Below are 13,152 nucleotides of genomic sequence, written 5' to 3'. Positions count from 1 at the left end.
AGCCCCATTTCCATACAATTAATGGGAGCCATCCCTATCTAACGGCCTCCCGTGATTAATCGGCCTCCCCAGCAACTGGTTACGGTGGTGCCGCCGATTAGTACTCCTGCTCAGAAACGTGAACCTGGTTGAAGCGCTACTACGGAGAGCCGAGGAGGTGAGTATCCAGGAGGTGCTCGGGGAGGGGGGGGGTGCCGCCGTGGGAGGGAGGCTCTGGGAGTGGGGGGAAATGGCCATGCAGCAGAAGGCTATTGCTAATAGGGAATTGGCAATCATGGTTAAGTGAGCACTTTACACAACCCATGTGGATTCCCGTGGGTGGGTGGGCCATATTGCATATAGGAGTCATTGCCTAGCATGACTGCGATGCCTGTGCCTCAACACCGCGGGGTGCCACACCACACACACAGTAGCCATAATCTGAACACCCAGGGGATGGGTCACAGCTCCAGGGACATGTCCATAGCCGGAAGGTGGGTGAGTGCCATGGGAGGGGACCAGCACCTGTCCAGGTGACGTTATGAGTGGCCATCCGGGGTACAGGGTCTGGGGTCCAGTGAGGGGAGCCTGCTGCGGCCAGGAATGCGTGGGCAGGGCATTCTTTGAGGGAGGGGAGGGGGAGGAGTCAGTGGAGGAATGGAGTGTCCTAGAGTGGGAGCCACTGCTGTTGGTCAGTCTAACCCTCTCTCCCAATTCCTTACAGATATTGAACTCTATGGCAGGAATATTAGACTCAGAGCTTGCCCTAGTGGTGCTGCTGCTAAGCCAGGCGGAGATGGCGGAAGCAGCAGTGTCTGCAGATGCTCGAGGTGGGCGACGGTGTGCCAGACCCCGCCCCACACCCTGAGGAACCGGCCACCCATTCAGTCAGGGAGGGACCCAGAGGGGGTGTCCCAAGATGGCCCAGGGTGTACAGGCATCGCTGGTCATTCGAACAGATGACGGACAGTGTGTGCCGCAGGAGGCTCCGCCTCAACAAGGAGACGCTGCGGCACCTGTGCCATATCCTCACGGACTTGGTACCACGTGGAGGAGGAAGAGACTCACTCTCTGTGGCCATTAGTCATTGCAGCCCTGAACTTTTATGCCTCAAGAATCCTTCCAGGGCTCGAGTGGGGACCTGTGTGATATTTTGCAGGCCACAGCCCACAGGTGCATCCGACAGATCACGCAAGCCCTGTTTCCCTGGGCAAAAAACTACATCAACTTTGACATTGACCAAACAGAACAGGATTCCTGGGCAGCAGGATTCTCCGCCATCGCCAGGATGCCACAGGTCCAGAGGGTAGTGGATGGTGTGCATGTTGCCTTGCGTTCGATTCCTGGCTTGGGTCACTGTCTGTGCTGAGTCTGCACATTCTCCCCGTGTCTGCGCGGGTTTCCTCCGGGTGCTCCGGTTTCCTCCCACAGTCCAAAGATGTGCAGGTTAGGTGGATTGGCCATGCTAAATTGCCCTTAGTGTCCAAAATTGCCCTTAGTGTTGGGTGAGGTTACTGGGTTATGGGGATAGGGTGGGGGTGTGGGCTTGGGTAGGATGCTCTTTCCAAGAGCCGGTGCAGACTCGATGGGCCGAATGGCCTCCTTCTGCACTGTAAATTCTATTCTATTCTAACATCCTAGGGCAGTCGGTCATCGCCGACCTCTGAGGACCATCCCAGGATAGGCCACTGGCTTATCCACGGGTATCCACTGAGGGCCTGGCCAATGACGCCAGTTTGGAAACCGGAGAGCAAAGCGGAGACCCGGGATGACGAGGCCCATGCAGCCACCTGGGCTGTGATTGAGCGGTGCATCGGACTCCTCAAGATGTGGTTCCGATGCCTCGACCGCTCCATGCTGCACTCCAGCATTCCCCCCGGAGGGCTGCCCACTTTATGATGGTCTGCTGTCTCCTCCACAACCTCGCACAACAGCGGGGCGACAAGATAGAGGTTGGTGACGAGGAACATGTGGCCACCTCTGAGGAGGAGGACGAGGATGATGAGGTGGCGCTGGACCAGCTGGGGCTGGAGGAAGAGGCCAGGGAGGAAACTAAGGTCCAGTCGGAGGGTGCAGGACAAGCATCTGCAGCGACAGGCGGCTGCAGCGAGGATCCAGCAAGCCCGGAGGGCCATGGAGGCCCTCATACTCGCCCGATTCACATAGGAGAAGCTCTGCAGCATCTCGGCCATTCTCAGCTGAGAGCAGGACATGTCCCGCAGCACCACATCAAGGTCAGCCTGGTATTGTGCCCCATCCTCCACCGAGTTGGACATCCTATCGAGACTTTCAGCCAAGGCCATCACCAATTATGCGATGCCTTGGACACCTTCACGAATGGTGCCAACGTCGTGCACCAGGCTCTCCACTGCGGCCGCCATCCTAAGAGTGGTGGCCTCGCGTGCCACGCATTACCAGCGAACATCTCCTTACCTGTAGCCTCTGGGACTCCTCCAATCGTCTGGAGTGTCACTGACATTTCCCTCTGAATGTCCCGGCCACTCCCTATCATCTCCATCAACTCCGGGTAACCCTGTGCCAGAGGGTCAGCATCAGATGGGACCCAGCTGGGTCCTGGGATCCAGCAGACCTCCGACTGCTGTCTCATCTGGGGGTTCCTGTCTCCACCTGATGTGCATCAGCAGCTGTGTGATGCGCACCAGATTGTGCCCCCAAAGCCTTATTACTAACATTTCTCATTGAGGTGCATGTATCTGGTGGAGGGTAGGGTTGACAGCTGTGACACATCGATTGTGTTTTCCTTGGAGGCTGGAGAGGGGGCTACCCAGGATGGGCTGGTGCTGTCGGCTGGAGGACCTGTAGGAGAATGGACAAGTGGTCAGTGGGCGGAATGGGTCAGTCAGTAAGGCAATAACAACTCACGTTTGACAGGTCCTCCGGGTGGGGCCCGGTGGTTCCTCACCTCTGCGGCTTCTGCCAACCTCCGCGTTGGTGACCGCCCTGTTCCTGACCACCCCAGTGAACTCCAGAGCTCACTCCTCAAAGGAATTGAGGATTCTTAAGTCCGGCACCCCACCAACAGTCTGGGCCCCTTCCCAACGGTTGTGTGAGAGCTTATCCTGAGGAGACACAGAGAGGGCAGCGTTAGCCACATGCATGGTTCACAGTGGTGGGAGGGGTATGTGTGAAGAAAGGGTTGGGGGGGGTTAAAGGGAGGGTTGGGGGTCACATGGAGAGTTTGGGGGGGGTGGATGTTCGTGTGGAGACGGAAAGGTCTCGAGAGGGTAGGGGTGGGAGGATGTTGGTGTCTACTCACCCCTGCTGCCCGGTGACCTTTTTATGGTTCTGGAGGCCAGTCCTCCTGGTCATGTCCCAGAGCTTACAGTCACTGGCACCTCGTCCCAGGCAGAACTAGCTGCCATGTGGTTCTTCCTCTGGGACCCTTGGGGGAATAGGACATCGCTCCTGACCTCCACACCGTCTAGGAGCCTCCCCAGGTCCGTATTGCCGAATCTTGGGGCCAGGCGTCTCGCCACCATTATTGTGAGCTGACTGGAGTTGGCTGAGCAAGTGCTGCACAAGTAGCTGTTTGACCTTGTTAGCGGGGGGCTGGCGAGCATGGTGCGGGCGAATCGGCTAGCGAACCTTCATTTGTGGCGAGGTGACCGTGGGGCCTTGTTAAGTACAAAGAACAAAGAAAAGTACAGCACAGGAACAGGCCCTTCGGCCCTCCAAGCCTGTGTCGATCATGATGCCCTAACTAAAAAATTAACGTTGAATAACATTGCCAGCCTCACCAGGTTGAGTGCAGTTCCTGCCCGCTGCCATACTTGGAAATCTTTCCAGAGAATCGTGACCTCAGTCAAACAATTTACAGGCACTAATTGTTGAATAACCTACATAAACTCATCAAATACTCTGCTGCCGTATCCTAACTCACAACACTTCATCCATCACCTCTGTGTTTACTAACAATGGACGAGATTGAACGGCCCCATTGCGCTTGAAAAGCACTGTGCCGCGGCGCAACGTGGCCGATAGAAGCGGGGGACCCTGCTGCGGGGGTCTACCCAGCTCACAACACCTCGCAAATTCTAATGTGATCTCGTGAGACGTTGCGATGTAAATCCCGCCCGCTGTGGGTGGGATCGCTTTTTGGCAAATCGGCATATTAGAGCTACCCTCACTTTAATGTGCAGTTTCCCGCAGCATCTTTTTGGCAGGGTGGTACCCAGCACTGCTGGTGCCACCTGAGCACCCTGGCAGTTCCACCTGGGTGCCAGCCTGACACTGCCAGGGTACCAGGTTGGCACTGTCAAGGTGCCAAGCTGGCATTTTTCACACAGCAACGATTGGGATGAAAATGGAGGATGCTCAAGAGGCCAGAATAGGTGGAGTGTTGATATCTTGGATTATTGGATTGGAGGGGATTGAAGAGATAGGGAGGGAAGACCATGGAGGGACTTGAAAAGGAGGATGGTAATTTTAAATTTGAGGCATTTCTTAGCTGGAAGAAGATGATGGTCAGTGAGGGTAGAGGTGATGGATGAACAGGACTTGGTGTGAGTTACACTAAGAGTAGAAGAGTTTTGAATGACTTCAATTTCACAGAACCGTAGCTGGCCAAGAGTTGAAATTAATTCATTCTAGACGTCGCAAAGGCAGTGAAGGCTTCAGCAACAGATGAGCTGAGGTAGGGCAAGGTTGGGCAGTGTTACAGAGATGGAAATAGGTGGCCTGGTGATGGTGACGGATATGTTGATGGAAGCTCACCTTGAGGCAAAAATGACACCAAGTTGCAAACTGTCTCTTTCGGCCTCAAACAATTGCCTGAGCAAGGGACAGAGTGGTGGCTAGGGAACAGAATTTGTCCTGGGGATTGATGACAATGGCGTTGGCCTTCTCAATGTTTAATTGGACAAAAAGTCTGACAATGTAGAAGTTGTGAAGTGGTTGAGCGAGGTGGTGATGAGGTAGAACTGTCAGTGTACATGTGGAAAGTGAAGTTGTATTATCAGATGATGTTATTGAGTGGCAGCAGATAGATAAAATATAATAGCGAGCCAAGGATTGATCCAGGGGGACACCAGATGAAAGGTAGGAGTAGGAAGAGAAATGCTTGGACAGATTAGAGTGGAACCAGACAAATGCAGTTCCACTCAGCAGTGCAGCATTGGAAGAGGATGATGGAATCATAGAATCCCTACAGTGCAGAAGGAGGCCATTCAGCCCATCGAGTCTGCACCAGCACTTGGAAAGTGCGCCCTACTTAAGCCCATATCTCCAACCTATCCCTGTAACCCAGTAACCCTACCTAACCTTTTGGAAACTAAGGGACAATTTAGTATAGCCAATCTACCTAACTTGCACATCTTTGGAAGGCGGGAGGAAACCGGAGCACCGGAGGAAACCCACACAGACACGGGGAGAAAGTGCAGACTCCACACAGTCACCCAAGGCCGGAATTGAACCTGGTTCCCAGGGGCTGTGAGGCAGCAGTGCTAACCACTGTGCCTCCATGCCGCCCCAATGTGGCCAACCATGTAAAGATGTGGCCAATCATGCCAAAGGTGGTCAAAAAGGAGAACAAATACAATGAATCCTCCTGTATGCTCAATGTGCTCAATTTAACAATTGCTAATAAAGAAAGATGGCTTCTAAGGCATTTTATTTTCCGTGTGTTGTTCTGCTTACTGTAGGAAAGATCAAATAAATATTTAAAAATCTTCTTGCAAGGCATAGCAAACTTTTGTAAAGAGTTACAACGGCATTTCTCCTGCCATTTTGCAATGTGCTAGGATTTGACACGGGACTAAGAAATGCTGTCGTACACAGCACAGTGTCATCTAGTGAATAAGCAAAACAGGAACATTAGTGTGTGCACAAGTAAGTGGCTTTTCTGTAGTGGATTTCAAGTTTAAATTGTTTAAAAAAGAAATTCACACCTGGTTGTACGTGCAAAAATATGTGAAAGAATTAATATTAGCAATTGTTCCTCAACAGCTACTGTTTTCTTGGTTCTGACTTAGAACATAGAACAGTACAGCACAGAACAGGCCCTTCGGCCCTCAATGTTGTGCCGAGCCATGATCACCCTACTCAAACCCACGTATCCACCCTATACCCGTAACCCAACAACCCCCCCATTAACCTTACTTTTTTTTTAGGACACTACGGGCAATTTAGCATGGCCAATCCACCTAACCCGCACATCTTTGGACTGTGGGAGGAAACCGGAGCACCCGGAGGAAACCCACGCACACAGGGGGAGGACGTGCAGACTCCACACAGACAGTGACCCAGCCGGGAATCGAACCTGGGACCCTGGAGCTGTGAAGCATTTATGCTAACCACCATGCTACCCTGCTGCCCTTGTTTTAGGTGCTGCTGGGTTTTTTACAGGAGGAGACAGGTAGGCTGTAAAGAGCAAGGGTAAGAAGAGCCACAGCATTGGAAAGGCAACAGCAAAACAATATGGTGGTGACCTCACACAAGAAACGTGCTGGTAGAATCAGAATCAGTGATGGAAATAGCACCAAGAGACAGTCACACTGTTTCTGGAGTTTGGGAGTGAAATTCAAGATGAAAGAAAAAAAGGGTGCAATTCAGCCAATCGCACGCCTGACTTGGTGTCGGGACAAGGCCGTTCAATCTCATGAGAGGGCTCTTGGGAAATTTGCGACGTTTGTAACGTCACGCAAGACGACGCGATCTGGATCTCGCCCTCAGTGGCCGTGATTCAGATCAGCATATTTAAATGAGTCATACGGCTCATTTAAAGATACGTTCGCCAGATTCACCCGGTGCCCAGGACTCAACAGCCCGCGGCCAGGGAGACCTCATCAGGATGCCATTTACTACCGGTCCACAGAAACATAGACCAGCCGTAACGGCACTTGGGGAGGTCTCCCAGGCCAGTGGAGACCCTCTGGTGGTCGGGACAGGGCAGGGTGGCACCCTGGCTCTCCCTCTGGGACCAAGGCACCTTAATACTGCCAGCCTGGCACCCTGGAAGTACCACCCAGATGACACTGCCATGTTGACAGGGGTACTGCCAGGGTGCCAGGCTGGCAGTACATGGGTGCCTGGGTGCCAGGTTGGCACAGCCAGGGATCGAGCCCAGGGTGCCCTTACCAAGTAAACGGGGTGGAGGGGTAAGAGGGGTGGGAAGGTGTTTCCAGGTCCTCCCCAATGTTTGGGGGGGGGGGGGGGGGATGGGGAGAGTCACAAATGGGGGACCTGCAAGTGTGGAGGGGGGGGGGGGGGGGGAGGAGATTGGGGCAGTCTTCTAAAATGGCGCCTGCATCTGCAACAAATCTTTTTCGGCAGCAGGAAATCCCTCTAACTTCGACCTTGGCAGAGAGAATCCCCCGATGCCAAAGAAAAGGCAAAGTGACGCAGAATAACGAGACGTTTCTTGGTGCTGTAGATGCAGAGAAACACCCTACTAAACATGCCGTTCAGGGGACTTTAACACAGGTCCACTGAATGGTGCCAAACTCTTGCATTTGTTTGGCACTTTTCACGGCCTCAGATTGCTCCAAAGCACTTTGTAGCCAATGAAGTACTTTGAAAATTAGGTTACTTTGTAATGTAGGTAGATTCATGAATTAACATAAGAGCATGGTGTCAATTGCTCTTGCTGGTAATCTGTTCACCCGTTCACTAATACATGACCATACAGCTTGGGTATTCATGATACTGAAGCCGTGACCTTAATTCCACAGCCACTTCCCCCAAGCTGAAGGGGGCACAGAAGCATCCCCCTGTGGTAAACCACTGTTGCACCTATATTAGGTGATGTATGGTAGGACCTGTACTACAGGTACTCGGTAGTCCCTGCCTGCTGGCTCCGCCCAGTAGGCGGAGTATAAATGTGTGTGTCCTCCATGCTGCAGCCAGTTCGTCAGCTGCTGTGGGAGGCCACACATCTTAGAGCAATAAAGCCTCAGTTGTATCAACTCTCGTCTTTGTGCAATTGATGGTGCATCACCCCCTCCCTCCAGTGCTAAACATATATGTTATCCAATTCCTTCAAGTTTCCCTCCAAGTTGTGCACAATCCTGACTTGCCATTCCTTTTTTTTCATCATCCCTCGGTCAAAATCCTGGAAATCTCTCCCTATCGGTATTATGGCAGTACCATTGCATAGACTGAGTGCTTCTGGAAGGGTATTCACCACCATCCTCCCAAGGGCAATTACGGAGGAACAACAAATGCTTGCCTTGCCTGTGATGGCCACATCTCATGAATGAATCTTAAAAAAGGGAACTAGGGGCGGCTGGGGGACCTGTTCATAGACGGGAAGTTTGTGAGCCTGGGTGAGTTGGAAGGGAAGTTCAGGCTCCCCCCGGGGAACACCTTTAGGTACATGCAGGTAAGGGCGTTTGTCAGGCGGCAGGTGGCGGGGTTCCCACTGCTGCCGCCGCGTTGGGTTCAGGACAGGGTGCTCTCGGGGGTATGGGTTGGAGAGGGGAGGATCTCGGAAGTGTACCAGGTGATGCAGGAGGTAGATGAGGCCTCGGTGGAGGAGCTGAAAGATAAATGGGAGGAGGAGCTGGGTGAGGAGATTGAGGAGGGGACGTGGGCGGATGCCCTAGAAAGGGTGAACTCCTCCTCTTCGTGTGCGAGGCTTAGCCTCATACAGTTTAAGGTACTGCATAGGGCTCATATGACCGGGACAAGGATGAGCCGGTTCTTTGGGACCGAGGACAGGTGTATTAGGTGCTCAGGGAGCCCAGCAAACCATGTCCACATGTTCTGGGCATGCCCAGCGCTGGGGGAATTTTGGAAGGGTGTAGCAAGGACGGTATCGAGCGTGGTAGGATCCAGGGTCAATCCAGGCTGGGGACTTGCAATATTTGGGGTTGCAGTGGAGCCGGGAGTGCAGGAGGCAAAAGAGGCCAGTGTTCTGTTAATGTGTTAATGACGGGCGTTAATTTATTGTTTCTCTTTTGTATTTACAGCGGTGGGGGGTTCTGTTTTTTTTTGTTCTTAGAATTTTCTGTTATTGTTTTCTTTTTTGTGAAAATGTGAAAATTTGAATAAAAATTATGTTAAAAAAAAGGGAACTAGGTTTGTATTTATTATTAGGCGCTGGGGCTGGTTTAGCACAGTGGACTAAACTTGTAATTCAATGCAGAATAAGGCAGCAGCACGGGTTCAATTCCTGTACCAGTCTCCCCGAACAGGCGCCGGAATGTGGCGACTAGGGGCTTTTCACAGTAACTTCATCGAAGCCTATTTGTGACAATAAGCGATTATTATTACTATAGGCTACCAGAACCTGGATGCATCCTTTCCATGCACGCCACATAGCAAGGGGAAATGGCCACAAAGATCATGAAGGAAATGAAAATCGCTTATTGTCACAAGTAGGCTTCCAATTAAGTTACTGTGAAAAGCCCCTAGTCACCACATTCCGGCGCCTGTTTGGGGAGGCTGGTACGGGAATTGAACCGTGCTACTGGCCTGCCATGGTCTGCTTTCAAAACCAGCGATTTAACCCTGTGCTATTAATTGCCTCTCTCTACCCTTATCTTTTAAGTGATGATGTGGAGATGCCAGCGTTGGACTGGGGTGAGCACAGTTAAAAAGTCTTACAACACCAGGTTAAAGTCCAACAGGTTTGTTTCAAATCACTAACTTTCAGAGCACTGCTCCTTCCTCGGGTGAATTCACCTGAGGAAGGAGCAGTGCTCCGAAAGCTAGTGATTCGAAACAAACCTGTTGGATTTTAACCTGGTGTTGTAAGACTTCTTACCATCTTTTAAGTGACACTTAGGAATTATCCCTTACCCCGCTCCTCCAAGAACAACAAGATACATTTGCTCAGTCTATTATTTTATAAATATTGGAAAAGTAAAGATTTACAATCTTTTATTTTACTTTATTTGTTGCTCTGGCTCCAATCATGCATACAGCCACTTACTCATCATGTGCCTTTTTGGGAGGAAATTAACACCAGATTGCAAATATTGATATTATTTGCATGCACATGGTAAGCTTCTGTGAATGGAATGCGACATGCTCGTTTAAAGACAGACCAACCCAAACATGAATGATTTGCAAAAACAACACTGGAAATAGCTCAACCTGAGTTTACTTCATATTCTGATAGTTCAGACAGGAACAGCTACTGCAGAGTGCACCAGATGGTAATAGGAGTGTGGGCAAGATAAGATCAGCTGTTTTTAAAAAATCTCTTTGTTCTCTTACACTCCCATTTATCTCTCCACCCAACACACACACTCCCTCTCTCTCTCTTCATGGGTACTGCTGATGTTAAATATCAGCTAGCCAGAAACATACCAGAAATTTAAGCATGTGCTAACTATGATTTTCTATCCAACATATCAAATAGCTGGGCCATCATGTGGGTCGAGTTCTTATACATTGGGTAAGGTATCCAGTTGGAAATATGAGGTTAGAAAATTGCCTCATTTATCTTATTCTTTTTATTTTCTCATTTTCCAGTTATTTCTTGTTTCTTTTTCCATCACTCTGGCTCACTGGCAAACATCTGTGATTCTTTCAGTAAATTTATGAATTGTCCCAGTTTTTCTTTATACTTTTGACTTTCTAAATCTGCCCCTTGCTTTCATAGAATCCATAGATTCCCTCAAAGTGCATTTGGCCCATCGAGCCTGCCCCGACCCTCTGACAGAGCACCCCAGGCCCACTCCCCCGCAGACCTGTCACTCCGCCTAACCTTTGGACCTTAAGGGACAATTTAGCATGGCCAATCCACCTATCCTGCACGTCTTTGGACTGTGGGAGGAAACAGAGCACCCGGAGGAAACCCACACGGACACGGGGAGAACGTGCAGACTCCACACAGTCACCTGGCTTTATTCCATCTTCTATTCAAGCCTTGGGTTAGCTCAGAAATTAAAGTCCGTTGCGGCTATTATTGTATAGTCTCAACAGCTAGATAGCTTCTGAACTAGCCGATGTGAGCGGAAATTTTACTCTTACTTCAACTATCCCAACTGGTCCTGAGACATCAAAGAATCCAGACTACACTTCACCAGTGCCGATGCAGTCTATCTTTAAACTGCATCTCTGACAAATAGTGTATATTCACTAATAGAAAATAAAAACAGAAAATGCTGGAAAGCTCAGTGGGTCTGGTAGCATCTGAGGTGAGATTGTATTGCCAGACCTGCTGAGATTCTCCAGCCTTTTCTGTTTTCAGTTCAGATTTAAAGCACCCTCGTTTATTTGCTTTCATTTTAATGTCTATTCACTGTTAGGTGGTGACCTGGTTGCCACACGAATGGTGAAAAGTGAAGCAATAAAATAGTTCCAGCAAATTGCAGAAGTGAAAGAAAGTACGCTGCTGAATGCAGGGACCCCTGGGCTGACTTCCACTTGCAATTGGCAAATGGTTGTGAAACCCTAAGCATAATTACTGAGCTTGGACCAACTATTCTATCGAGTTGCAGCTGCTGGGGAAGTGGTGATGGGGGTTAAATGATGGATGGTCCTCCTGTAAAACCAACTGTACTTTCAGAATTCTCCCTAAACTTTTCTTATTGAAACAGCTGTGATGAAAAGGGGGCAGCTGTTGCCATTGTTTTCGGCCTCACCTCTAAGTAGGATGGTTTGGACATGAATAGGTACGGAACACAAAAAGCTCTTTTATAGTCCTGTTCCCTATGGCCTTGGTAACATGACTCCTTGTTATTTTTAACAATGTATACAGGACAAGACAACTGTTGAGGAGAGCTAAGACAAATACCACAGATAGTTTTGCCTTTTTTGTTCCTAAGTGTTTGACTGACACAGACATATATCCTTGAAATCTTTATCTGAGCTTTCTGGTCCCTCATGCTTTTGGTGGGAGCTAATCGCCAAGATAGCAGCCTCCACAATACCCAGAATTAACTCGGAGGAACAACACATTCACATTCCCTGAAGACTGAGTGTAAAGATTCCCAGCAAAGCTTTGTTCAAAATAATAAATAATAATAGATTCTCGTTAATTGTAATGCAAATTTACAAATGATAAATTGCACCCAAGACACTGTAACTCGGACCAGCATTTTGAATCCCGGCCTTTGACACATTTCTTTAAACATGATGCTGCAAGTCAACTTTTATCAAGTGATAAAAATAAACCAATCTCAACATGTTTAAATCGGGGAACATCGGCAATCATTTGAATGTCGGCTAGCATGCTCCCACCGATGGTAGGTCCATCTGCAGTTGGTTTTAGATTCATTGGGAGAAAGTGAGACATTGAAAAAAAAATAGCAAAAAAAAAAAAATTTGTATTGGGAATCATGAAGAGATTTCATGGCTCACTGTTGTAAAAACCCAAAGGGAAGACCAACCCAAACAGGAACGATTTGCAAAAAACAGCACTGAAAATACCTCAACCTGAGTTTAATTCATATTCTGATAGAGCTCACACAGTAACCCCAAGACATGCTTCATCCCCTTATCAATTGTATTTTATCCTCGAAGGAAGGCTAACTTAATTTTTTTATTTGCTTGAATATAACCTTTAAAATGGTATGTTATTGTGATGAGATTATTATTACTCTGTACATTTGTACTTTCTGTCTCTATACACATAAAGACCAGCCAGATCTACAAATACATCTAAATTCTGCCTTAAAGTATGTCGAAGGCAATGAATAACACAAGTGCATGTTTTCCATGGCGTCCCTGCATTTAATTTGCATGTTTCAGAACCAAGAACAATTGAAAAACTTAGATGTAAACTACGAAAAACACACCCTCGTTCAGGGAATGTACTCACCGCCGCTTTGTAAATATCTTCCATGGTTGAGGATAGGTGCAGCGCTGTGGGCAGACAGGGAGTCACTGGTCCTTCAGCATCTTTTATAGGAGGTCACAGCTCCACCAATACGTTAACCCTACGCTAGGCTTTCCATTCAAACCTAGCAGCACTAAATCACTGACAATGTGCCAGATAAGAATTGAGTGCCGCGGTGGGGGAGGGGAGGGGTGGAGGGGGAGGGGGGGGTGGGTTGCAGGGCAGCAAAGTTATCGCCTGGACATAATTAAACTGGCATCTTGGCCTTTCACCTCCTCTTGTCCATGGTTATGTCACTGGGGATAACACAAGGTCTCTCAGCCTTGAAAGTCATGTTAAATATTTACTGATGACTCAGTACATTTTACTGAGAGGAGCCAGCCTCTGGTCGAATATTCAGCTGGGGAAAGAATTCAATCTGAAGA

At 49.2% G+C, this 13,152-nt stretch overlaps 1 protein-coding gene across 1 annotated transcript in view; it reads right to left on the bottom strand.

Annotated features, from left to right (window-relative positions):
- Window positions 1-12,838, bottom strand: part of LOC119973929 (troponin C, slow skeletal and cardiac muscles) — a 33,219-nt gene extending 20,381 nt beyond the window's left edge. The window contains exon 1 of the mRNA XM_038812584.1: window positions 12,710-12,838. Coding sequence (XP_038668512.1) covers window positions 12,710-12,733 — 24 coding nt within the window. The 5' untranslated portion in view covers window positions 12,734-12,838. The remainder of the gene's footprint in view (window positions 1-12,709) is intronic.
- Window positions 12,839-13,152: the final 314 nt, after the last annotated feature.

This window comes from Scyliorhinus canicula, chromosome 11, assembly GCF_902713615.1.
Source record: "Scyliorhinus canicula chromosome 11, sScyCan1.1, whole genome shotgun sequence".
Taxonomy (NCBI): Eukaryota; Metazoa; Chordata; class Chondrichthyes; order Carcharhiniformes; family Scyliorhinidae; genus Scyliorhinus; species Scyliorhinus canicula.
Note: the sequence above shows the minus strand (reverse complement) of the source record. Positions and strands in the feature narration are given on the sequence as shown.